Source organism: Maylandia zebra, linkage group LG15 (genome assembly GCF_041146795.1).
Source record: "Maylandia zebra isolate NMK-2024a linkage group LG15, Mzebra_GT3a, whole genome shotgun sequence".
Lineage (NCBI taxonomy): Eukaryota > Metazoa > Chordata > Actinopteri > Cichliformes > Cichlidae > Maylandia > Maylandia zebra.
In genome coordinates, this window is record NC_135181.1 from 5687298 (window position 1) to 5714338 (window position 27041).

Here is a 27041-nt window from a genome sequence, read left to right on the forward strand (position 1 = left end):
TCGTAGGAGTACACTCAAACCTAAAGGTAACATTAGCCACAGCAGCTGCTCATACTGAATTTAATAAGGCAGGTCTCCTTCACAGCCGGGGGCGGTGCTTATCAGGTTTTGACGTCTCAGTTGGTTTTAACCTCGAAGGGCTCAAGAAGGAAAAGGAAGGAGAGGATGTAGTCAACTCATAATTTGTGGATCTAGACAATTTTTAAAAAATGGCAAAAAGTGGATTTTGCAACATTTAAACACGTTTATGCTGATAGAAATATTTTACTTGTCTTTTAAAGGCAGTTTGGACAGTACATGGTCCAATGGATTTGATCTATTTGTTACTACAGGTTACTGGCAGCCTACGTAAACAAAGAAATGGTGATGTTTTAAATATTGTGTTTTTATGCAAGTAAAAAGGGCAGAGGCCACCGCTTCCTTGAGCGGTTTGGATTTCTGTGGGGGAAATGTCTTTTTCAAGTTTATATTTATCTGGCATGTCCGATTGTCTGTCCTCTGTTTTTGTTTCCCAGTTTGCTGTGAATATGTTTAGGGCATTGCCGCCGTCATCCAACCCCACGGGTGCAGAGTTTGACCCAGAGGAAGATGAACCCACTCTAGAAGCTGCGTGGCCGCATCTACAGGTACATGCATCACACCCACATACATGGTTTAGTCAGAAAGAGCCTGTTCACCTATTTCTGTTGTTTTAAAGTCTTTGCCCCTCTTCCACAGCTCGTCTACGAGTTCTTCCTGCGGTTCTTAGAGTCACCGGACTTTCAACCAAACATAGCCAAAAAGTATATTGACCAGAGGTTTGTATTGCAGGTGAGCATGTTGCTAGAGCACAGCTTCTTTCTCTGTAAAGAGGAGCTATGATGCTCATTTCCACCTTGATATTTTTATTCTTAACTAGACAAGCTTTGCATGATTGATAGTTCAAAATAATCCTTGTTTATCGCATACCAGTGCTTGGTCCAGCCCCTCTGTTCGTGCACTGTCTAAAACAAGCTGTTTTAGCTCCTCTGCCTTTATGCATGTGGGTGAGGCATCTGCGTGTACAGCTTTGACTGTGCGCACAGATGCCTGGAAAGAACATATTGAGGATATCTGCTCTCCTACACGTCATTTGAGGCCAATGTTTGTCTGAAGTTTAGTGACTAAAGCAGCCTAAGGCCTGAAGTTTTGGCTTTTTCAGATTAGTTGCACATACACTGAAATCATTGTTTGAAGCTTTAGCCATGTTTAGTATGAGCATGCATTTCTGCATTTCTGTAATAGTATCAATGTGACAAAACAATAAAAACCATAACATGCCCACTTAAGAGCATTGTATGTAGTACTTGGTTACGTTTAATTTTATTGTCCCAGTAACCTTCTTTTGTGTGTGTGTGTGTGTGTGTGTGTGTGTGTGTGTGTGTGTGTGTGTGTGTGTGTGTGTGTGTGTGTGTGTGTGTGTGTGTGTGTGTGTGTGTGTGTGTGTGTGTGTGTGTGTGTGTGTGTGTGTGTGTGTGTCTTCAGCTCTTAGAACTTTTTGACAGTGAAGACCCCAGAGAAAGAGATTTTTTAAAGACCACTCTCCATCGAATCTATGGGAAGTTCCTGGGCCTTCGAGCATACATTAGAAAACAGATTAATAACATATTTTATAGGTGAGTGTGTGTCTTCTATAGCTACATTAATGGTGCTTGTTTTGTTTATGGGTTTTTTTTTTTTTTGGTTTTTTTTTTTGTTTTCTTTAACCCTCAGGGCTCTATACTGGCCACTTGTGGCCACGAACAAGCTGAAAGGGTGGTGATTTTTAACAAAGCCTGAGGGTTAAAGGAACATTATTGCTAACTTGTGTGTGTTTGCCCTTTTTCAGGTTCATTTATGAGACTGAGCATCATAATGGAATTGCAGAACTACTGGAAATACTAGGCAGGTAAGATACTTTTAGATTTGTTAAAGCAGCTGCTGTTCGCAGTATAGGGCTCAAAATATAGGTTTTGTGTGTGTGTGTGTGTGTGTGTGTGTGTGTGTGTGTGTGTGTGTGTGTGTGTGTGCGTGCGCGCACGTACACAAGTGGTCCGCAGGTGCGCATTTGCTATCAAAATAAAAGATGCGCACCAGATAAGAAGTTTCAACATGCGTTTGCATACACTGTTTTGGTCCACTAGAGTGGGATTTTCATGGCATTTTCTGCACCACATCTCTGTGCGTTCATCATTTGTTTGAAGCCAACTCACCTCCTCCAACCACTTCTCCGAGAATATGCGCTTCTTTTGCGGACTCCCTCTGACATTTCTTTGGAGGTGAAGGAACACCAAAGTAATTGCTTAAAGGAGCTTCTTCGACGTCTTTAAGAGTTCTAAACAAATGTCTGTCCTCCTCCAGAAAATCTTATGCACGCAAACGTGCGTTGCAACTTCTGATCTGGTGCGCGTCTTTTATTTTGATAGCGAGAGTGCACCTGCGGACCACTTATGTACACCCCTGTGTGTGTATATGTGTGTATATATATGTGTGTGTACGTACACACACACACACACACACACAGTATGTGCAAAAGTGTTGAGCTACCTCCTTTTTTTTCTTTGTAGTTTGCTAGGATAATGGCTAAAGGGTGCAGTGATTTATACCATTTGCAAATTTAAGTAGAAATAGAGTATATGAGGCAAAAAGTGAGTTTGCATAGTTTTAGTAAGTTTGAGAGTCAATATTTAGTAACGCCACCTTTATCCTTCAACACAGCCTGCGCTTTCTTGTGATTTCTTTGAGTTGTCTTCAGAAATAGTTCTCTGGGCTTCTTGAAGGACATTCAAAGCACTTCTCTGGATGCAATTGAAAAATGAAGCTGTTGGCAATCAGATGCTTTCCAGATGGAGTTGTATTGTGGAGGATACAGATTTCGGTGCCATCACTCCATAAGACTTGTTGCCACTGATTTTAGTCCAGTCCTTGTGTGATTTGTCATTTTCATTAGAACATTTCTAATGAGGCTTCAGTAAACAGATAATGGGTCACCTGAAAGGCCACATGGTATTTGCAAAGTTGCTATGTATGGACATATTACTGGTTCATCCCATGAGTTGAGAGATTATTTTGTGTTCGTAGGTCTGTGCTGAAAAAAAATTTCTCTGATAATGTTCAAGTACAAGGACTGAAAATGAGTGAAAGAACAGTGTCCAAAGAAAGTCTTTGAAAGAGCTTCAGAAATCCTGCAGAACTATTGTTCAAGACCATTTCAAAAATGACAGGCTGACTCCTTGGAAGAAATGTATAAGAGCATTAGTGGTGGCTCAAGACTTTTATTAATATTTAGATGCCGAATTATTGTAAACTGGAGTAATTTCTTCTCTAATAACGGTCTTTCTCACAGCATAATCAATGGATTTGCATTACCTTTGAAAGAAGAGCACAAGATATTCCTGCTGAAAGTCCTCCTGCCTTTGCACAAAGTCAAGTCCCTTAGTGTGTATCACCCACAGGTAGGAATTTTCTTATGCCTTGCTCTGCCTTCCTCTGCTATAAGCAAAACGCTGTAACAAAAGTATGTCTCGAGCAAAGTCTTTTCACTTGGCAGACATGCAGGTAATGCCTCAAAGCAGTTATTTTGTCAGTGAAGCGTGTATCCAATGATAAAAAATGTGGAGTTAGTCACAACTTTAACTCTCAATGTTCACCAGATAAAAATGCACATTTCAACTTAACAATCTGGTCCTTTTACCCCTAACTAATGTTTAAAAATAGTGTACACATGCAAAAACTGACATCTGTGCTCATGTGCCAATGCAGCAACATTTTTTTGCCTGATTAGAACATTTAGGACAGCCGCCATCTTTGATGTTACTTTATTATGTAGATTCTGTAGTTTGTTGAGTGCAATCGCTCTCCCAATAATATTTATGATACTTCTGATTTTGTCAAAATGAAAACAAATGCCGTTTCCTGTTTTTCCCTTTTATTTCCCAGCTGGCCTACTGTGTGGTACAGTTCTTAGAGAAGGATAGCACCCTTACAGAACCGGTAAGATTTATTTATTTTGATATTGATTTTTTGGCTTTTTTTTTATTTTTTATTATCGATTGACCTTCAAGCTCTTTTCAGACATACGTCATTCAAACTCCTCAAGACAGTATTCTGTTTGTTTTATGGTGGGTAAGGTCGGAGCAAACATAAACGCGCTCACAAGTCCTCTCAAACCTGCTGGAAGGTGTTTTGGATTTTGTGTGCTTGCATTAAGGCCCTGAGATCAACTAAACTACTTTATGAATATGTTGACTACTGTTTCTGCTTCTACTGATAGTTTTTGTAATGTAAGCTCATGTAATCCACCATCAGCAGATTAATAGCTGACCAAAATCGGCTGTCCAAACATTCCTGCTTCCTCTTTAATAAGCCTGGTATCCTGTCTGTGTGCGTAGACGGTAATGGCATTGTTAAAGTATTGGCCAAAGACCCACAGTCCAAAAGAAGTTATGTTCCTCAACGAACTGGAGGAGATACTGGATGTCATTGAGCCTTCGGAGTTCGTCAAAGTCATGGAACCCCTCTTCAGACAGCTGGCCAAATGTGTGTCAAGCCCGCACTTTCAGGTCTGAACCACATCCCTGTTTATTTTGATGCGTGTTTTAGTTAATCGTACAGTGTGCATTCTGTTTGTCTGTGTACGCACGTAACCCTGTGAAAAACTGTGTTGTCAGGTAGCAGAGCGAGCGCTGTACTACTGGAATAATGAGTATATCATGAGCCTGATCAGCGACAACGCTGCCAAGATCCTCCCCATCATGTTCCCGGCCCTTTACCGCAATTCCAAAACCCACTGGAACAAGTGAGGCTCCCCCCCACCCCCTCCATTTATCTGTTTATCTTTATGATGAAGTGTATGAGGATAGTACGTAAGCAAAGCAAGTGACCTGTGGTAACCTTTTTGTGTCTGTAGGACGATTCATGGGTTGATTTACAATGCTCTGAAGCTCTTTATGGAGATGAACCAGAAACTGTTTGATGACTGCACCCAGCAGTTCAGGGCAGAAAAAAGCAAGTAAGTAATGCAGGGAGACATCACATCCATTTATACAGCGCAAGCTACAGTTTCCTTGTTCTCATTACAGTGTTAGAAACGTCATGGAAAACATTGTTTAAACATCATTAGAAGTGGAAAAGATGACTAAGTAGATACAAACTAAAACCACAATCTCTTAACTTGAAAGAGTTTGGGTATATAACTTTTTTTTTTTTAACATGAGTTTATCTTTCAGCAAATCTTCTCTGTTTTGAAGAAGTCTCTTAGGACTCTGTGTGTGTTTGTGTGTGTCAGAGAGAAAGCCAAATGGAAAGAGAGAGAAGAAGCATGGGTGAAGATTGAGAATCTAGCAAAGGCAAACCCACAGGTGAGCAAATAAATAGTAACCTAGCAATTCTCACAGTGCTGCAACCCTCTCAGTGGTTTGCAGGGTATCTCAGTGCGAATCAAGCAGGGTTTGATGTTTTGGTGATGAACATCAGTTGGTGTTTTGACAAACACTCCAACTGAGGGGAAAAAAGGAAAAAGAGTTTCTAGTTTTTCTTCTCTTCTTTTTTTCTTTTGTGTATGTGTGGAAGCAACAGATGGAAAGTTACAGGATGGATTGTGGGGAAATGTATGTCCAAAAGCTGAGGATTAAAGTCATTGAGAAAAGTTCTGCTTAAAGCTAGCACCTCTCACAAACCTGTATATTGGATAATGCGATTCTTTGTGGTTAACTTTTCTTTCTCTTCCTGTGCTGCAGTTTGTCGTGTATGTGGACTCAATAGGATCAGGGAGTCCGATGGACATGGAGACAGATGGGCCACTGCTAGACGATGTCAACATGCTAAAGAAAGCAGTAGTTGAGGAAGCCACACAGGTCAGTGTGTGTAACATTTAATATGCATGCCTATATCTGAGGGGTACCACACGTTCTCACTGAAATGTGCACAAGCTTTGATGAATATCGCTTTAATATGAGACCTGTTTACATTTCAGTCTTAATGAAATCATATACGTGGTCATAAAAAGCAGAAATCTGGACACTTTAATTTATTTATTGATACTGACTTTGGCGCCAGGAATGGAGGTTTATTTTTGTTTGAAAACAAATAAATGTGGTTATGTTAAGTGGAACCACACAGCCACAGTCCAGCAGTCCGTTTTTTTTTTTCTTTCATTTTGCTTCAAAGCAGCAGAAAACTACAAGAAATGTTAATAATGAAGAAAATGTGTGAAGTGAAAAAAGCTAATAATATGAAATGAATTCCACTAATCACAGCTCATTTTGCAGGATGCTGTGGAGCCTCTCTCATTAGTTGACATAAATACAAAAGCAATTTTAGGACATTTAAAATTGTGAACTGTGCAGCTCAGGCTTAGCGACATTTTTCTCATGCCGTTTGCTAGTCACTTTGCCTAAATCGTCCAGTTTGGTGTGTCTGTACTGTTTTAGCGATAGCTGTGCTGTAAATAAAAACCACGTTCAGGCCCATAAATATCTGTGTGGCGCGTGTGAAAACAGCAGCACTATCAGGGGACTTTGTAGTGGTTACTGTGCAACTGCCGCTGCCACCAGCAGCTTTTCAGAAGCACAAAGACGAATGCGGATGTTCCAATTCTGCGCGATCGATGCAGCTCCTAATGCGTCCTGTCATCACTTTGTTTTTTTGTTAATATCTGTCAAATGCTAAAATGAAGAATGCTGTCGACCGAGCAGCACAGAACCTCTAAGCTGTCTGCACACTCCTGTTTGTGTAAAGTATGTGGGTGTAGGACTGTTGCAGACAGCATCTTCACATTTGTATTGTTTTGAAACAGTGGTCATAAAATGCACACATACAGTGAATTTGCAGGTTGTTGGTTAAAAAAATATTTCTTCAGAATCACAAATGAACTTGGTTTATGACTCAGCTGTTTGGCCCCACAAGTAATTCCTGAGCAAAGATGGTTATTCCAGCTGCTGAAACGGAGACAGATTACATAAATCACTTGAGCATCCTGTCTGCCTTCCAAACCCAAACAACAGAGACGGGATGAACAAAGAGTGTTAAAGGACAATATTGCCAGAGACTTGTCCATGCTGCACTATCACATTTTTCTTTATTATACAGTTTTGAATTGTATAGCTTATCAGTTTTGTCATGTAAGTGAGAAAAAGGTTTGAAAGGAAAGCAAATTGCAGGAATTAAAATCTTGTTCGGCCTGTAAAACGGGCCTCTGTGCAGAAGCTTAGGTTCATGAAGTGGGGCTGTAAATGCATTAGTTCTGATTTTACTGATCCCTCTTTGTGTCTGTGTCTAGATCCAAAAAGACCAGCGCAGAGAACGCCCGTTGATGCGGAGGAAATCTGAGCTCCCCAAAGACATCTCCACAGTCACAGCTTTGGAGTTGCACCGAAGAGCAGAGGAAATGTTGACGCCACACGATGGCCATTAAGAGACCATCCCAGACCTACCATAAACCAGCAGCATCCACAGTGGAATCACAAACCCACGGAGGGCCAGCACAAAACCCCCCAAAACAAAACAGAACTGTGGTATCTCAGTCCAGCCCAGTGCAACACAGAAATGAACGATCCCAGCTCCACCTGACACAGAAAATGTCTAAAGCCACACATCTAAGCCAGGTCCGGCTTTGCGAGACAAGCGGTGCTCGGTCCTTACTGATCCCCACCCCTTCACCTGGTTCTTGCTTGCGGTGCTGGGATGTCCTGCATGACCACAGCAACCCGCCGTATACTGAACTTCAAATAAGAAATTGTCATAATCTCCTTTTCTTCTGTTTTTTTTTTTTTTTTTTTTTTTTTTTTCTTTCTCCTCCCCCTGTCCGCTCAACTTGTGTTCTGGGGTGCTGTGCTGCCCCCTTCTGGTCATTTTTCTCAGGTGTTCTGTTCTGGTGTGTGTGTGTGTGTGTGTGTGTGTGTGTGTGTGTGTGTGTGTGTGTGTGTGTGTATGAGCCGTCTTCTTCTCGTCTCTTCTTTATCAACGTCAGGTGCTTGTACAAATAATAAGAGCCCCCAACTATAACTTCAATGGAGGCCATCTACAGTGGGGTGAGACTGTGTCAGTTCTTTCTGTATATTTAATATTGGCTGTTTTTTCTCATAAAATTTAAACTAGATAGCTGTTTATATTTTTCCCTTCATGCTATATTAGGAGCTCTTCTAAGATTTTTAAAAAATCACGTCCTATCTGAAGAACTGTTCTGTTTCTTGCTATTATTTTAGGATTCATTCATTCACTCCATTCATCAGGACTGGGTCACTCCTGAATTCAGCAGGGGTGTGTATTAAGGATTGGGGGGGGAGGGAAAAAAAACCCTTTTAACTCAGTGCTGTTCATCAAACACGGCCAACCCGACTGAGGTTCCAGGTTTTTCTTCTGCACATCATTATTCCCGTGTAGAAACCTAGTTCGGTGCCAACTTTCTCATTTAGTTCCTGTTTTTAAGAAAAAAAGATCTTTTAATTTTGAAGGCAGTCAGTTAGCACGGCTCCCAAAGCATCTATGGCTTAAAGTTTACCACATGTTCAGAGCATTTTTTTATCGGTCACAGCGATGAGTCCGCGGCCCAAGCATGTTTGGCTGCCCGGTTACATGAGAGCGGATTGTGTCGATTTATTTTTAGTTTCCTATTTACGTCCAGCCATTGTGTGTTTAACATGGTTATTAGCATTCAGTACAAGTCACTATCATTCATTTAAGGCTTATGAGAGGTTAAAGAGATGTACTAGGTTGTTTGGGATTAACACGATGTTACTGTGTGTTGAGAGAAGTTAAACAGGGGCAGAAACCGTGCCGATAATGAACTTTGTCTTTTTTGTTTTTCAAATCTTTTCAAGCAAGATCCTTTTATTTGTACAACAATTGGTAGAGAATAGATTGCTCCGTAGAGGAGGCATGTTTGGTTTGAAGAGGTCAAACATAAGCCTTTCTTTTCACAGTGCCTTTTGTAGTCGGAGAGGGTATTTACTCAACTGAGAACAGAGTAGCAGCATGACATAAAATGTCAGATGATTTCAAAGGTTATAACAGTAGTTTCCATAAAAAACGTATTCAGGTCCATTGTTGGACTTCTGCCTTGTTGAAGCTACGTAGTTGGATCCGTTTTGTTTTTTTGAGTTCAAGGCTAAAGAGCAGAGATGGCGTGGTTGCCCCAAACCACTTCAGCAAAGAAGCACTTCCTGATAACACTTGAAAGACACTCGCAACACAACTGAAACTAAAACAAACTAGTAAACATTTGAAATCCGTGATGCTGTCTGTCTTGGTGTGTGTGTGTGTGTGTGTGTGTGTGTCTATGTGTGTGTGTGTGCGTGCGCTTGTTTGAGTGTTTGAGTCCCCTCCCCATAGTGCCTGTTGTTAAGAGCTAGCCTATACAGGAGAGGAAAATCACCTCCCATCCCAACTTTTCTTCTTCCATCCTGTGGCCCCTCTATTCCCGTTCCACTTTTTCTGATTTGTCCCATAGTCTGATCCTCTCTCGTCCCGCCCTCCACCTGCGTGCCCACACGGTGCACGCCCTCTTCAGTTTAAAAACACGAAACAAAACCTGTAGGGCTCGTTATTTGAGCACGTGTTTGCTTCTGGATGCTTGCAAGTTCTTTTTTTAAAAATTTGTTTTGTTTTGTTATGGTTTTATTCTTCCTTTGCTCGCAGAACCTCTCTGTCAGTGTTTTCAACTGAATGTGCAAATTTGTAAATAGTACTGCAACCACACTGTTCAGTTCTCTCCATGTTTGTCTTGAAGAACAACAGTCATTCAAGGCTTTCACCGAAACCCGACAAAAAGGAAAGCGATTCCATCCCGGCTGAAGCGCAGTGCTGGCTCCCATTGGTGACTGCTGTTCTTCTTCAGATGGCTTTAATATTGGCTTCTTTGGAGCTCTCTTCATTTGACATAAGCTTTTTGTTTCTTTGAAAAGAGTTATATTTGCAAGTGTCCTTTAGTATGCGTCTGATACTAAATGGCTTTGTCTAATATTGTACATACAATGTACTTTTGTGTTATAACTATTATTAAATGGTAGATTTCATATTTTGTACAAAATATCCCGTGTACAGATTACAGAGGTTATTAGCAACTGCTGACAGTTGGTATGTGGGACAGAGTTCAACACATGTAACTATTTACAGTTAGAAACCATATAGAATTTGGGTAGTTTTTTATCTTTGTAATTTTGACATCGTTTCCATTTTTTTTTTTTTTTCACCTCCAGATGTGTTGACCCTACATACATGAGCTTTTCGTGTGTGCTTTTATCCAAATCTCCAGTGGTGTACATCTATCTATATACAGCAAATAAAGAGAACATGTGTTTTATATTTTCATCCTAAGAAAAAAAAAAAAAACAGTGTGTCATCTTTTTTCCTTGCAGTGCTCCTGATGGTCACAAGTTCATGCTTGGACTAAATAGTGTTGACATTTTGTAACTTTTTGATCCAGATGATCATCTGCTCTGTTCATCTGCTTCATCTTTTGATTGCTCTGTAAATATCTAACACTCCACAAGCTAAAATAACAAAGATTCTGTCTGAGTGGTGCCCAAAAAACGACTTGGGCTTTATAGATCATTAGGAAACCTTACGGGGGAACCCAGAAGCATCACCCTATAGCAGAAAACTCGTAAGCTGGAGAGCATCTCAGTGATTTAGAAGATCATAATTTAGCCTGAAGTTTATTTAACACAATTCAGTGGGCTACATACTGAACTTAAAAGATAGATCCAAAGAATCAATGCTATCAGCAGTGGTATCAATACTATTGATATTTAGATCAATCTTCCAAACTCTAGCTGCCAGTAATTTCTTTTAAATGTACAGCCAATCTTTGGTTTGCGTCGGGGTTAATTGTGGAACTTAATTTGATGCAGTGTGTTTAGTGTTTATAGTAAAACTAAGACAACCAGCTCGAGTGTGTTGAAATTGATGTATTTCAGTTTAGTAAAGTTTAGTAATTTTTTAAAGTTGGACAAGAACAAATTAGCTTTGAATTTGAAGTCAGAAAACCAAATAAGCCAAACTGTATGAGCTTAGATTACATGGCCTAAAAAGTCTCCAAAGACTGCCTATCCAGTATATCCATTTACACATTAGCAATGACAGGTTGTAACACACACATTTTTAACATGTCTTAATGTAACTCATCTTCTTTATTAATGATTGATTAAAAAATAATGAAAAACACTAAAAGAGGAACCCCAGATCCCCAATCCTGAAAAAAATACCCTGATGCATCCACAAGTTACTAAAGAAATAAAGTGTTTTGCTGCCACCTGCTGGAGAATATTTGAACCTCAACACGCAGATTAATTGTCTTGTCAAGAAGCTTAATCGTGAATTGATGTGGTGCTTCACTTGCTTTCACTGCACTCATTTCTCACACTTTTAAGATGCAGACTTCATGCATCTCTGCAGACTTTTTCTACCTCCAAATTAAAAGATGATTTGGCATTTCAGAAATAAGAAATAAGAGGGGTGCGCAAAGTATTACACTAATGAAATGCACATCAGCATGCCACCTTTGATGTTTTCAGCCCTTTATTTTTAACATTAAAAGCTCATTTTCAAAATAGAATCTCATTTGTTGTTGTCGTTCCCGTTAATTATTTATCATTCTGAAAAAGTATATAATCCAGTCAGTTAGGTTTCATAATTTTACGCTGGATTACAATAAGAGTAATCTATGTTGCATTTTCTGAATGTTTGACTGTTTTCATCCTTTTTTTATGGTACTTTTACCAACCAGTTCCAGCCTAAAATGTGATCATATCCTCTTTTCAGATCAGAAGCAGTGATATTCATTCGGGTATCATCTGAAGGACACTGCTTTCTTTTTCTCCTCTTGTCTTCGAGTGTTGCTAGGTGCTTCCATCGGCCATTCACAATTGCCCGAACGCTCTCTAAATTGGCTTGTCTGAGGTCACTCAAGTTTCACCTATGAGATTGACAGACCACGTGACTTTCGCGCATTGCATTGTGGGTACACGTGGCAACAACATCAAGACACTGCATCAAACACTAGCATTTCCAGCACCAGTAATCATCAATTCTGCAGTTTTAATCCCTACTTTCATTTTATTTGCCCCAAAAACAGTTATGTAAAAAACGACGGAGAACACAGCAGGTCCGTACAAAGACAGACTTAACGAAAAGCCAAAAAAAAGTACGAGGAAAAAAAAAATCAAAGGAGTGAAAGGGTGAGACCCATACGAGCATACAGAGTGGACTAAAGACGTTAGCGTGCTGCCCAACTTTCATCACGCACATATTTATTATTATATGATCCTGAGTGAAGTGTGAGTGCAACACTCACAAAATGTTTAGTAACTTCAGATCCCTGCAACAAGCCCAGGTCTAGTTTACTTTGGTCATTTCACCGCTGTTGTTACATTTTTGTTCTTTATCTCCTGTACAGGCCAACGCAATCTATTTGTTGTTTCAGGTTGTAGTATTACACAACATTTTCAGATCTAATAGAAAAAAAAGAGTGTTTTGTAATTAATTCAGTTTTTCTTTATTTATAACTGGCATTATTGTTTCATTCTATTATAGAATCTTACACGAAAGAGGCAAATTGTATTCCATCACGCTTTATTAGCTGCTTCGGTGAAAAACAAATCAACAATGAAAAAAAACAACAACATACTGGAAAACAGTTATTCATCACTTGATTCCTTCAATACAACACTTGGACACATATATGCAGACCTTTCGTGGCTGTTTTGATCTCGCTCTCTTTCAACCGATCAAATCTCGCTGTGGTAGCAGCTTTAAACTCGGTCTGACCCAGGTTGATAGAGGGGGCCCAGTCTGGATCACATTCCAGCATTTTGTAGGCTGTTTTTTTCTATAAAACACATCAAAAAATTGGCAAACATTGGCCCGCAAAGCCACAGTGAACAAAGCAGCATAGCGCAACGAATTAAATTCAAATCAATATAGACTTATTTGTAACCTACGTCAACAATTATGTTACGATAAATTACGTAACAACTACAACAGAAGACTTTCCTTTGTGGAAATGCTTGGAGCAGACTAACATGTGAGCTGGAGTGTTCTGAAACGATATATTTGGTCTTCAAATTGCAGCAATCCAGGCCATCCGTCGGCTCTTTGTTACTTCGGAAACGTGGCTTAAACAATTTCTCTTCGACGACGTAATCCGATAACAACCGATCTCTTTACCCGTCGGCTTCCCGTGGCTGTCATGCGACCGGCTATTGCAGTTAATAATACAACAGCTTCTTGCCATTTTTTTGTTTCTTTTTATCGCTATGTGACTGTTTTCATGTGAAAGCCTGCGTGCGCTAGTACCGCTTGCCACTCGTTTCCAGAATCCTTTGCGGTTTTGCCCCTGAATGACGTCACATTTCCAATCTCTATTCATTTGAAGACAACAGTGAGGTTTGGCACCCACCCTCTTGTGTCTAGCACCCCTGCTGGGATTCATCTGCTGAACCCAAATGAACCAGCTGGGATTTGGAAAACAAATAGACTTGCATATTTTTCGCTCCAAAAACACACAACTGTTGGGCTGCTGGCATGAAAGCAGAAGGGAAAGTGTGTCAATTATTTAATTTATTTATTTCTCGCTTTGTTGGCGTTTGATCTTGCGCCCTTGTTGCAGTCAGCAAACTTATTATTCACAGATTTCTATATTTACTCTGAATGGGCATAATAACCCTTGTTCCTAAAAGCTTGCCCTAATGAGGATGAAAAAACAAAAACTAGAAAAAAATCCCAGTTGGGCTCATTGTCAACACGTTGTCCTCCAATTATCTAAGGAAATATTCCTCAGGGCTGCGTGCGTCATTGAAAATCAAAATACATCAGTGGGTTTTGTGGGTGGCTAAAAGGCTCTGTGTATCTCTCTCTCCCTCATCTCAGATGAGGTCACATGGGTTCATTGTTTTTGCCTGCAGTCACACTCTTGTACCACACGTCTCGACTTCAAATATGGTGTGTTGCCCCCCCCCCTTTTTTATTTCACTCTTTTTTTATTAGGATGTTCTGACAGCGTTCCTTGACTGTCAGTGCTCAAATCTTGTTGTGCGAACCCCCCCCCCCCCCAGTCCTTGCAACCAAAAAGCATCTTGTCACGACAGGAGATGTCAGAACCTATTGCCATGGAAACAGTGCTCCAAAGTTTGGAGCGTCGACCCCCATTTTGACTATATCCAATCAGATTTTAGGAAAAGCTTTCGGCTGTGCATTACTTTAATCGGAAGTCTGTTGTGGGCACATCTGTGTGGACCAGATATTACGTCTGAGTGATGCTTGCGTGTGTCTTGTGTGTGTGTGCATATGTGCGTGCATATGTGTGTGTGTGTGTGTGTGCGTGTGATGTTTGCAAGCCAAGAAGTGACTCATCATATCACACAGGGGGTCTGGGATTTAGCTCTGTGTCCTTATATCCACTTCATCTTTTCCTCTCGTGCTGGTGCTGTGCAACACCTGAAGTCTTTTTCTGGAAAGCGACGAGTCACACCTCGCACTCCAGCCGCTCTCCCCCTGAGGATGGAGAGCTGGGGTGCAGCCCAGGCCCGCTTTCTTTGATGCTCGACACTCCGGCTTCAAAGTCATCAGCATCAAAGCCAAGGACTTGGGATCAGGCCCAGGAGCAGCCCAGTATCCTTACGTTCGCGCACACACACAGGCAGAGACAACTTCACTTCAGGTTCGTCCGGCTTGAACAAAGCAAACTTCCTTACAGGGACACCACAAAGTTTGGTAAAACAGCACTTTGCTTAAGTGTTTGAAGATATAACCCTGCCAGTGAAACTAGAAACAACCCTCATGTTCTGTAAAGACTTTTATTTATGAAGTTAGACCTCATCAGTATGACTCACAGCTCATTCTTTGGGAGAAATCCATTCATTATTTGACAGAAATGATTTCAAACTTGAACAAGAAACCTTGGAAACACAACTCTAAACTCTTACCTATGATTCTTTGACCATTTTCAGGAACTTCTGCTGCTTTTACTCACTGAAATGATGAGTTTGTCCAGACCTGTAAGGGCCAAAAACGGGATTTGTAATTTGGCCTGAAACAAATTATTTGCTCTTTTTACTTTAAACCATACTTCACCATGTAAACCCAGAAAATTTTAATTGTTTCAACAATTAAAAATGAACACATTAAATATCGATTTGCATATATATGTTTTCATTTCTATAATTTCTCCAAAAAATCCCGCATTTTTCTGCAGTTTAGGGCTCACAGTAGCACCGCATGTATCTGATTGCCTACATCAGGTTTCGTTAAGGCGGAAGAAAATCACACTGATGATGTAGAAGTCTCAAAAAAATCATGCATAAATGTTGTACACTTGGAATCAAAGCGTTCCATTTGAAAATGCAGGCTGCTGGCTTTCTTGGCTGTCAGTAATAAAAAAAGATGAAAACTTCATTTTACTGTTATTATTTTCTTTATTTTTTAAGCACAAAAGCAAACAATGTTTAGTTGATTAATGAATAAAACACAGAGGCTCGGTTCAGCTGTGGTCAAATTTAAACATATATTGATGTTATTAGTTCTGAAAAGAGGAAAAATGTCATGTTTCTATTATCTTGATTACTGACTGTGTACTCTCAGTGCTGCTTTTAAATTAGGTTTGAGAAAATGAGTCCAAAAATTGAATTAATCTTCAAAGTATTTTTGAAGGGACATTTAAAAAAATAAAATAAATAATACCAGACTAAGAGCTGTGGCCTGAGGACAGCATTCACGTGTGTGTCTTTAAAAACATGATGAGCCTGGAAAAAAACTGATGTGGAAAAAAAAAGCAAAGGTATGAAAGTCTGAATTCAGATCAATAAAACCAGAGTCGAAATCCGACCCCACATCTGCCTGATCAGAAGACTGCGGAGTCTTGACATTATTAGCCTGTTCTCTCTCCACAACTAGTTTCCTGCCTGCTCCACGTGCACGTGGATGCACGTGTATGTGCGTTTTGGAGACAAAACTGCGTTAACCTCTCCAGCAGTAATCCTGCAGCCTGCCACTCTGGGCACAACAGAGTCGTACCAGGACAGCCTTCCATGTCTGTCTGAGACACACAGAACCTTTATTATCTTGCAGGGATTCAGGGGCATCTGGGGACGACCTGATTGTCTGCTGAATCCACGCAGACGCATAAAGGGCTCGGTGGTGTACGACGAACCCACTGGTAACTGTGTGACGATGTGCTGGGGAGATGAACCAGAACGGTGTTTGGAGACGGCAGCCTCACCTGACTGTCTGGAGCCTCACTGCTCTCAGCACACAACGTCAGAGCACACTTGAGGGAGTTGAAGGGCAGAAAAGACTGTGCAGAGCACCGAGTTGTATACTTGTATTTGGAAATATGTCAAAAAGGACGAAGGAAATTGGAGGAAGGAAGAAAAAAAGCCCGAGCCAGGCACACACACACACACACACACACACACACACACACACACACACACACACACACACACACACACACACACACACACACACACAAAGCTTTTTCACACTCTTTGCTCTTTTTCCACTTGGCTGAGCAATAGCTGAAATGATGCAGGGGCAAACTTCTGCAGAGGAGGATGTTCAGATGAGAAGCGTTATCTAAACAGCACTGCTGGAGAATGATTTTTTCTCAGCATGTGCATGGCTGCATTCACGTGCTATGCATTCTTTTTTTCAGGGTTTTTTTTGCAAGAAATTCAATTTTAGGCACATCTTTCACAAACTATAACACAGGTATAGCATGTCTGCAGATGTAAATGCATGAACTATGACTTAATTGTGGAAAAGCATATTCTGCAACTTATACATGATTCTTTGCTTGAAAGTCACACAGGCTCTTCCAACTTGCAGTGCAGGGTAACAGAAGGTAAATGAATACAAGCTTCTTCTGATGGTTAACAAAAAAAAGACGTGGGAGTGTCTGTATGTTGGCATTGGGGTCAAGCTGATTTTGGGCGGCTTGGTCTCCAGAGTTTCTTATAGAAACACAAAAAGCTCTGACTTCATTGATTTTTGCTGCATGTGGCCGGGGATGGATAGCCTGCTGGAGGTCGACCCTCGGGAAGAAGGGTACACATTCATTCTAATGTTAAACCAGCTTTTTAACCTCTGAAGTTCGACCACGGCACATGGTTGTTTGCACATGCTGTGTAGACCTGAGATAGATTTTCCTTTAGAGCAACTGTAGGGCTCCTGTGAGAAGAAATATGCAGGGCTGTCAGCTAACTGCCCATTAACATCTATAAGCAATAATAAAAAAATAAATCAAATAATAATCATGCACGCATGCATCATGAAGAACCAACAACCAAACACCCTCATTGTGCATATGCGGTTTTAGCAATGCCACTGCATGTGCAAGCTGCTGTGACACAAGCAGCCTCGCACACATATTGCTGTTGCTGTTTTTGCACATCTAAAGCTCAGCCATCACCTGAACATACTTTATCAACTGTGGATTTTGCAGAGAAAACAGAAATGACAAAACTAAAAAAGGCTGTTACTATTTATGGGTAACATTAAGATGATGGCAGAAGAAAAGAAATCCTAGAAACAGTCTCAGTGATCTTTCTCTCTACAGTTGGTATTATTTATTCAGAGTCTTCTGCCAAATTTCTTATTTTCTTTGGGCGTTTTGTCTTTATTGGAGACAGAAAAGCGGAGAGAGCAGGGGGAAGATACACAGCATGGGGCTTCAGGTCAGAGTCACCTGCTCAACCCACAAATTAACCGATACTAGAGGTTGGCAGCTCAATTAAAATATCATTGGTACTGATACCAATGCTGGTATTGGTATCAGATGGATAGTAGTGCAATAAAACCAATACTTTGTTTCTGTTCCCTAAGCTCAGTATGCAGCCCACTACACTTTAGAGACAGTCACATTTAGATTCAGGGGCTCCAAAATCAAACAAACAGAAAATCACAAAAAGTAAAAATCACAATGGTCATTAAAGTTTGTTCAGAATTCGCAAATTGATGATTAAGCTCACTATATAAGTTAAAAGTATCTGTATTAGTGTTGGCCCTATATTTAGCTGACATCACTTTAATACCAAAATGTGCAGTAATGCACAGCATTTACATAAATCAGAATTTCTTATTTTCTACCTGCATTATGCACATACTTACAGAGCTGGGGCCATTTCTGATAGCATGGTTTCACTATGAGCAGGACAGCCGTTTGCACATGTCGGAATTCCCCTTGAAGAATAATCTATGCACATTAGAAACGCAGTTATCTTAATAACATCACTAACCTTTCAAAGAACTCTAGGAGGGAAAAAAAGACTGAAAATCTAATTCAGCAAAATAAGAACTTACAAAGATTCGCATTTGACTCTCTTCCTCTGCTTTGGTCTAAATATTACGTTTTTGGAAGCTTCGATTAATCCTATTAGAAGTCTGAAATCACACCAAGTGCTGAACTGTCAGTTGAGTGGAAATAAATGATTGGTATGTAGTAAACAAACAGTCAAAACAATCTTAATTCAGCTCTGTCTGTTTCATAAGAAGTTACGACATGGTAAAATTGGAATGATTAGGAAATCATTTCAAGGTGAAAATTAGAAATGATTTATTTTATATACATTTTTATATCACATTTTAAATTTGTAAGCCAACAGCCTGTTCATAAAAAAGTGGAAAGAGGGTAAACAGAAGACGAGAAAAGCTGTTGGACATCTCAAAACTAATTTGGTTAATTTGCAACAGCACAGTAACTTGATTTGGTACATAAAAAAAAAGCACCACAGAGAAGCCATTTGACCACGGTGAACTCATTGTCATGTTCAAGAATGAACAGGTCATTTGAAATTTTGGACCTGCTGTAAGCAGCCAATCACATTGTGGGTACGCTTCGGTCATTAAGGGATGGACATGGTCGGGAACAATACTGACACAATAAGCTGTGGTGTTTGGTAAATGGTAAATGGCCTGTATTTGTATAATCTTTTACTAGTCCCTAAGGACCCCAAAGCGCTTTACACATCCAGTCATCCATCCATTCACACACACTGGTGATGGCAAGCTACATTGTAGCCACAGCCACCCTGGGGCGCACTGACACTGGCGCCACCGGGCCCTCTGACCACCACCAGTAGGCAACGGCTGAAGTGTCTTGCCCAGGGACACAACGACTGAGACTGTCCAAGCCGGGGCTTGAGTTTGCAGTTTGTCTTGTAACCGGAAGGTTGCTGGTTCAAGCCCCGGCTCAGACAGTCTCAGTCATTGTGTCCTTGGGCAAGGCACTTCACCCACTGGTGATGGCCAGAGGGGCCAATGGCATGATGTGGCAGCCTCGCTTCTGTCAGTCTGCCTCAGGGCAGCTGTGGCTACAACTGTAGCTGCCTCCACCAGTGTGTGAATGTGAGAGTGAATGAATAGTGGAATTGTACAGTGCTTTGAGGGCCCTGAAAAGTGCTATCTAAATGCAATCCATTATTAATCACTGACCCAGAAACCTTTAACCAGTTCAATAATAGTAAAACAATATACTTCTTTATTATACTGGAATCTTGCTCAAGAGTACTTTAATCTGGCAGCTTAACACCATTCAATTTAATTAACTATAGGCAGTCAACAAAACTGAGTTTCTTTGTTATATTAATTAAACAACCACCAATCCTGAACAAAATAAAAGACTCAGGCATTCTTGGATGCATGCATTTAATTCCTAACAGCTGATTATGTATAGTCATTAGCTGTTTATCAAACTACTTAATGTTATTCGCTGTTAGATAAGATTAGAGTAGCTATGGTTTACCAGGCCACTTCTTAAATAGCTGTAGTTCACTGATCATTTACAGTGACACCAGGCAGTTAAACAGCTCCATAAGCCCATAGAACAGGGGTGGTAAACAGAAGGTCTGGGGACCAGAATCAGCCTGGCAAAGACTCCGGCCCTCTGGATAAAAATAGCAAGGCATTTGTAGATGAACTCTAATAGGTTTACAACTTTGGCTGATGATAAAGATCACCCCAAAGCCATTCACACTACATCAGAGTAGTAAAGTAATAGATAAACAATTCAATGACAGAAGTTCCTATTATAGACGGGACAGTCTGGGCAGTGAGCTACCAGAACTTTTTATGTAATTTTACAATTTTACACATTTATGTACAAAACATGAGATGTGCTGTTGAAATTGCATTTTTTTTTATATTATATTATGATATTTCAGGGATTAAATATGCAGTCAAATTTCTTTGAACTGGTCCGGCTCACTTAAGATCAAAGTGAACTGTATGCAGCCCTTTATATAAAATGAATTTGACATCCCTGCCATAGAACTAAGCCCATAGTCCCAAACCCTAATTCAGACATCACACAACAATATAGCTACATTTTCAAGCTAAAAGCATTGGAGTGAGAGGGTGATCTCTATTGCTTTGCTCCAAAAAAAAAGAAAAGAAAAAAAAAAAGCCTAGAATCTTCCAAAATGATATCTTCCCCTCTGAAAACAAAGAGTTCAAAGCCACACTGACCACAGCGCCACAGTAACAGGCTTCCCTAAATCTGTTCACAAGATACACGATGCTTAATGATCATCCTGCTGTGGATTGCAAGGAAAGGTGTGTGTGTGTGTGTGTGTGTGTGTGTGTGTGTGTGTGTGTGTGTGTGTGTGTGTGTGTGTGTGTGTGTGCGTGAGTGAGTGACTGGGGGGCTCCCTATTCAACGAGAACATTGATTCAAAGAGATTGAAAGACATTTTAAATCGGAACAGAAAAATGACCAGAAACGAAACACTCAGGGATTTTCATTTTCTTCTCTCCTTTCTCTCCCTAACACACTGGAGGGTCTGAGCTTGCCAGAAAATCAGCTGGAAATTTGCAATTTTACCCCTAGAGGGGCTTCACACCTCATCTCTCTTAGTTAAAAACATGTCAGGAAGCTGAGGCGAATTAAGTGCAAAACTCGCCTTAAATCCAAACATCCTTGCTTACCAAGAATAACTGTGTGCCTCTCATTTCTCCAGTAAATGATCTGGATAAGAAAAATACATTTCTCTTTTAAGAAGACTAGCTGAAAGCCTGTCATGTGAAGAAAATGGCAATCAAATAATGAAACATTACTATTATTTATCCTTACCAGGACCTTTTATTTTTTATGTTTTCTGGTGTTTTTATCCTCCTAGGACCTGGCGTCCACATATGTGGACATCACATTTTGCGTTATTTAGACCAAAATACTCAATTTTGCTCTACAAGGGCCTGATATCCACTTACGAGGACATTATACTGCTACTGTTCTATCAAAATTTAAACGAATATCTTCATATGTGGCTCTGATTTTTCATAAAAACAAAAATAAGGTAAAAAAAAAAAATCTGGTAATTCTTGGTTTTTACATTCATTGAGCCCCAATATGCCCAAATATCAAAGAGAAATTAAAAATGCATGCCGTGGAAGAGTTCGGGTCTTAGGAGGTTAAGCCATAGATCCTAGAACACCCTAACGCATCATATCAGAGATAAAGTCTTTGCCAGCACATGAATGAAATTAGTGTTAATTAAATTTCTCCCTATTCAATAAAGTTTGTAAAATCCAAAAGACATTAAAAAGAACATCATGCACAGTTTAATGTTATTCTTGTCATGTGACAGCACTGCTGTTCAGTGACCGTGAATAGTCCGGTAGTTAGGCAGTACCAGGGGCGTCACTAGGTTTTAAGGACAGGGGGGGCTTAGCCCCCAAGAGATGCACACGACATGAACGAACGTAGTGAATGAGCACAAAATTTCACAAACAGAAAACAAAGACTGAGAAATTGTTTTCCTACTTTTTTGGACAGATTAAACATCCTAGGCCACCAATAGATCTATTGTTTTATTTCAGTCTGCTTTATAATACAGTACAACAAAAAAACAGAGGAAATGTGTTTGCCGCATCAATAACAAGAAAAAAACTGAAAATAAAAAAGTACATTTTTCTGGCTGCAATCACCAGTTACTTGGTGGGTGGAAGCATCAAAGAATGACGTCTGTTTTTAAGAGTGGCAACCTCTTTTTTTTCAGGTCAAGTCTGTAGTGCTTTGCAAGTTCATTCAAGTGTGGTTCACTCAAGAAGTTCTCAGATTTAGGACTGCATGCCTGGACGCCTTTTAGCAGCCCTGCATCTACACTGCAAAATCTTTGATCAAGCTCGCCAACCATCCGATCCACACAAGGGAAAAGTAACTCTCTTTTCAATGTGTCTGAGTTGTTCAATTCAGTGCGTGAACCCACAGTTGCCTCCAGGACAAAATCCTCCATTTTCCTCTGTTTGTGCCTTGTCTTGGCACCTGGTTCAGGGATACTGTGGGTGTTACACAGGGCCTTGGTTTTCTCATACAGCTCTGTAGCAAATGCATCTGAGTGTTTGCCCTTAAGTGTGTCACACACAGCTTGTTTGCAGATAAACGCTTCTGCCAGGTCTAAAGTCTCTTTCTGCAGGAATTTGTGGAGTCCTTCGGTTACAGACAGAATCGACTGAAACATCAGTAGTGCATAGACTGCTGAGAACTTGTAGAGCTTTGCTCTGAGACCAACAGCTATGGGGGATCCAATTGCAGATAGGCACTCCAAAATGGCAGGCAATGTCTCAAGAACTGCACTGATTGATCGCAACTGACATGCCCAGCGAGTGTTTGAAAGTTGCACAAGCTCAGTTTTTGTCAATCCAAGCTTTGCCTGAGTCTCCATGAACTTATGATGATTGACTAGGGAGGTGCTGAAGAAAGAATACACACACTCCAACAAGCTGAAAAGCTCCACAGCCTCTGGGACAGCCTTGCAAGTATTGCACAAAACCAGGTTGAGTTGATGAGCATAACAATGCACATAGATAGCCTCAGGATGGAGCCTTCTAAAATGTGCTTGTACACCTCCAGTGGAGCCACTCATAACGGCTGCACCATCATATGTTTGTGCTACACACTTAAGCTCTGCAAGACCATAGTTTTGGATCTGCTGCTGAATCTCATTTGCAATGGACTGGGCATCAAATGATTTTATCTCTGCAAGTGCAAGGAAACGCTCCTTCACTGCCCCCTCTGACACGTACCTGACACAAACAGCTAACTGCTCTGCCTTTTTATCCCTTGCCTCATCCACCATGATGGAATAGACTTTAGACTTTGTCATTTCAGATACAATGACACTAGTAACTTCCTGGGCACAACAGTCAATCATGTCATTCTGGGATGTTGGTGAGATATACTGTGCATTTGATGGGGGATTATGTTTTTGAAGAAAAGGATCAAACTCTTTCAAAAGCTCCATGCACGCAAGAAAATTCCCTCTGTTTGGGCTGTCTTCACCTTCATCATGGCCACGAAAAGGGAGTCCCTGTCTCCCTAACATAGAGGTGACTGCAACAATTCGTCTGAGATACTCTCTTCTTTCGACTATCTCACTCACATTTGCAGTTGCTATCATCTGTGCAACGTTTCCCTGTTTGCTAGTTCCCTGGTAGCTTTTCCATGTAACAACACTGTCCTTATGTGTTTGTGCCATCTCATGCTTGCCAAAGATGACTAAAGCTTTCTTCCAGTTCTTGCAACCGTTACTGACCAAACTATCATGTTTGATGTTTTTGCCAAACACTCTACATGGGAAGCAGAAAGCTGCATTCTGGTTGACTGAATATTCTAACCAGTTGTGCTTTTCAAACCAGCTGTGGTTAAATGCTCGCTTCTGTGTACCAAACGTATCATGTGGATAGCTCTTCAGCTTCACCTGTCTGGGCCCTGTGTCTTTGTCACCTAAATCAAACCCTGTAGTAGAATGAGTTGCTGCAGCTGCTTCATCATTTTCCCTCTCTTGGCCTGTTTGCTCTCCTCTCTCTGTAATAACTTGATCTTCCTCTGCCTCTCGATCTATTTGCTGCAGCTCCTCTGTCTCTCCTTGCTCTCTCTGACTTGAACTTGCCTGTTGACCTTTTTCTCCCTCAGCCACTCCTTCTGCCTCACCCTTCAAGATACATTAAAACATACTGAATTGTAATGTAAATTGCTAATATCATGACTTCTGCTCCCGCTCCACAGTAATTTGTTGCTCCCAAATATTTTGAAGTTACAAACATTATATTTTGAGCACGCATGTGACTAAAATGGTTGCAATTTAAAGCCCTGAAAAATATTACTAAATTACTTGAATTGAAGTAATATTAAAATAGAACCCTCAAAAATATGTGAGTCAGGCTAATTTGACTTATATACATATCTCTCTCTTTGCTCTCTCCACTTTCTAACCTTGACTCTCCTAAATAAAAGCTAAAGTTAAACAGGTCTTATATGTTGTACCGTGACTGAAATGTTTCATATTTCATATCCATATTGAGTCCCATAAAATTCTAATCAGACTGTCTGCATCACAAATGACTCCATCCTTTGACTCACCTCTCCAGCAGACGTCTCTCCCCTCTGCCTCTCTGTGCTCCTCTGCCCTGACTCCTACAGGTTAATGGGGATGGAGTGATTATTATTATTTCCACTGATGATAACCATACCTGAATGAGCTCAGCTGGATTTTTCAGAGCTAAAACGAGTGACAGAAATGAACATTATGCTAACAATTTAACTTAGTGCGCTAGCCAGGTTTTTATTTACAAAATGGGGAGCACCTGGTTCATTATTTACATGGGATTCTCTGCTGTTAGCTGGAGCTAACTAATTGTTACTACCAGCCAGTGATGAAGACTTACTTTCTTGAAAAACTTGCGTATATCCATGATTTCTTGCCGTTTGCCACATGTACGCTAGTGTTTCTGCAGGTGTATACGAGCGGAGTGTAAAGTAGCAGTGAAAACGAGGACTGGATTTTCAGTCATGTGGATGTCCCCTGTGAACAACTGGAACGGATTGGATAACGAAGCACTGACGCTACCTTAACAATGTAAAGCGAAAGGGACCAACCGAGTTATGATCATATTTGTGTGAATAGCGACAGGTTTATATTATTATTTCTTTAAACTCATATTCCTGCATCTTTATATTGAATTTGTCTGCAAGTTCTGTAAAAAAAAAAATCGAATAAGTTAAAAAAAAAAAAAAAAAACCCCAAAAAAACCCCACCAAATTATTTAGGGGGGCTTAAGAATATTTTAGGGAGGCTTCAGCACCCCTAAAATAGGCCTAACGACGCCACTGGGCAGTACAAAATATGCTCTGTGAGAAAACAGTGAGTAAACATTTGTATCATATTCTTTATCAAATCACAACTTATTGTTTTCAAGTGACAAATGACAAAACTGCTGTTTTACAAGAAAATCAAGCCGTTTATGTAGTTTAACAGGCAGGTGGCAAATTTAAGCCCGCGAGCTAAGACATGCATTTTACAGAAAATGAAGCATTTAAGGTGAAGAACGTTTAAATTAAGTGAATCAATCTTTTATGTTGTGATCATAGTGTGTTTTTGAGGCCACAGCATCATTTAATTGCTCATTAATGGAGCTCTTTAAATGTTTTTTAACCATCATTTGAAGTGCTAGACAGTCATTCAATCAAGAAAGCTACCCAGGAGCAGAGATATTACATTCTATACTTAAGCACAGATGTTCAAACTCACCACAGTACAGCAAGCTGACATGTTTATACTGGACAAAACTACCCAGTATTTCCGTGCAAAATTGAATAACATAAAGTTAGAATACTGATTCATCAAAACATATTACATACAAATCCAGTATTTGATTAAAATGATGACATTACATGTCAGCTTTAAATTTTCAGTCTGTAAAGTACCACTGAACAGTCCTTAACTTTAAATCTGACCTCTTCTTCCTCTCTGTCCTGTCTTTTATGGCCTTCGTATATCTTTCTCCATCTGTGGGTGAAGTGAGCTCTCATTATTTTCTCTCCCTGAGAAGCAGCTGATTCTGGCAGATAGGAGAAGAAAGAACATATTTGTGTAAAAATGTAGGGAGTAAACGTAAAAAGTAAATAAAGTACAGAAAACTGAAATTCTACTTAAGTACAGTATACAAGTATTTGTACTTCATTGCTTCACATCTCTGCCCAGGAGACACAACTCAATTATCTCTTGTCCCAGAGACGGCAGCATATAGTAAATATTTGTACACCTTTGCTTGATTCATGGTAATTAAATCTAGAAAGGACATTTACAGGCAGGTTTCTCTGGCAGATTGTTTTAAATTTGTTTTAAAACTTCATGTTCTCTCGTGGTTCATTTTTCGAGTCATTGCCTGCTTGGATTTTTTTTTAAAATCACAAATCACAAGCAGTGGCTCTGACGCAGCCACTGAGAACATTTTATGACTTGTCAGATCAGTCACACCCAATAGCCCACCCTGATGTATCATCTATTTTGCTCTAAATGGGACACAAAGAAGATACTGTGGCATTCATTAAGACTTAAGCCAGACTGAAACTCATCAGGAAAGTGCTCATGGGGTCCCCTGCTGGCCATTAGAAGAATTCATGGCCCCTCTGCACTGGTTTCACTTTACGGCTACCTGAGGTTTTAGTGCAGCTCACCTCACTTTCAGCCTGCTTTGATACTAATGTACCTTCAGGCTGTAGCCCATTACTGCTTCTCTCTAACACTGTAATGAGGCTCAGCTACTGTTCACAAACAGCAGGCGATTTGCTCTTGCCTTTAACCGCTTCACATCCTTTACATTGCTGACGAACTGTGTGTGTGTGTGTGTTTTCAGAACTTTATATTAAGTTAAGTAAGCAAAGGCCGCACATTGGAAAACTACCTTCCCACTTGTGCCACATACCCCACAGAGTACATACACTGACAGAGCACATATGAAATTAAGTAAAATAATTCAGGCTCACTTAAGTAATTTGCCTCAAAATTCCTTAGCAGGAATCTATTTTGTTGTTGGTGGGGTTTTTTTTCCAGGACATTGCTGGTGAGATTGCCCAAATGTGTCCTGTAGCTGACATCCTTGTGAGGACATTGTATAGTCTTACAGTCACTCCCTCTTATCACTTGTGATAAATACAGGCTGACATAAATGAAGACATATGAGCAATAAAGCAATTTTCATATGACACTTATGGATATTAATTACTGAATGAAACTAGAGTAGGTTTGGCATCTGTGGCATTCATCTGATATATT

At 40.3% G+C, this 27041-nt stretch overlaps 2 protein-coding genes across 6 annotated transcripts in view; one reads left to right on the top strand and one right to left on the bottom strand.

Annotated features, from left to right (window-relative positions):
- The window catches only part of ppp2r5cb (protein phosphatase 2, regulatory subunit B', gamma b), a 28571-nt gene extending 20295 nt beyond the window's left edge, over nucleotides 1-8276 (top strand). For all 3 annotated transcript variants that reach the window (XM_004542085.6, XM_004542086.6, XM_004542087.3), the window contains 12 exons: nucleotides 516-626; nucleotides 718-810; nucleotides 1504-1634; nucleotides 1847-1906; nucleotides 3344-3452; nucleotides 3937-3990; nucleotides 4389-4559; nucleotides 4668-4795; nucleotides 4907-5008; nucleotides 5285-5357; nucleotides 5736-5852; nucleotides 7277-8276. In XM_004542085.6, coding sequence (XP_004542142.1) covers nucleotides 516-626; nucleotides 718-810; nucleotides 1504-1634; nucleotides 1847-1906; nucleotides 3344-3452; nucleotides 3937-3990; nucleotides 4389-4559; nucleotides 4668-4795; nucleotides 4907-5008; nucleotides 5285-5357; nucleotides 5736-5852; nucleotides 7277-7411 — 1284 coding nt within the window. In that variant the 3' untranslated portion in view covers nucleotides 7412-8276. The remainder of the gene's footprint in view (nucleotides 1-515; nucleotides 627-717; nucleotides 811-1503; nucleotides 1635-1846; nucleotides 1907-3343; nucleotides 3453-3936; nucleotides 3991-4388; nucleotides 4560-4667; nucleotides 4796-4906; nucleotides 5009-5284; nucleotides 5358-5735; nucleotides 5853-7276) is intronic.
- A 6344-nt stretch (nucleotides 8277-14620) lies between these two features.
- Nucleotides 14621-24962, bottom strand: LOC143412581 (zinc finger MYM-type protein 1-like). Of its 3 annotated transcripts, none has more exons than XR_013093097.1 (3): nucleotides 24652-24962; nucleotides 24347-24400; nucleotides 14621-14988 (listed from the first exon to the last, which is right to left on the bottom strand). XR_013093097.1 is itself a non-coding variant. In XM_076873744.1 (3 exons), exons 1-3 carry the CDS (start codon nucleotides 24676-24678, stop codon nucleotides 21936-21938), a joined length of 2064 nt encoding a protein of 687 aa, XP_076729859.1. In that variant the 5' UTR covers nucleotides 24679-24962; the 3' UTR covers nucleotides 21933-21935. The 3 variants fall into 3 exon arrangements, 1 of the variants encoding a protein (XP_076729859.1); XR_013093096.1 differs by lacking the exon at nucleotides 24652-24962 and adding an exon at nucleotides 18100-18184 and having other exon boundaries at nucleotides 24347-24475; XM_076873744.1 differs by lacking the exon at nucleotides 14621-14988 and adding an exon at nucleotides 21933-23918.
- Between the last annotated feature and the right edge of the window lie 2079 nt (nucleotides 24963-27041).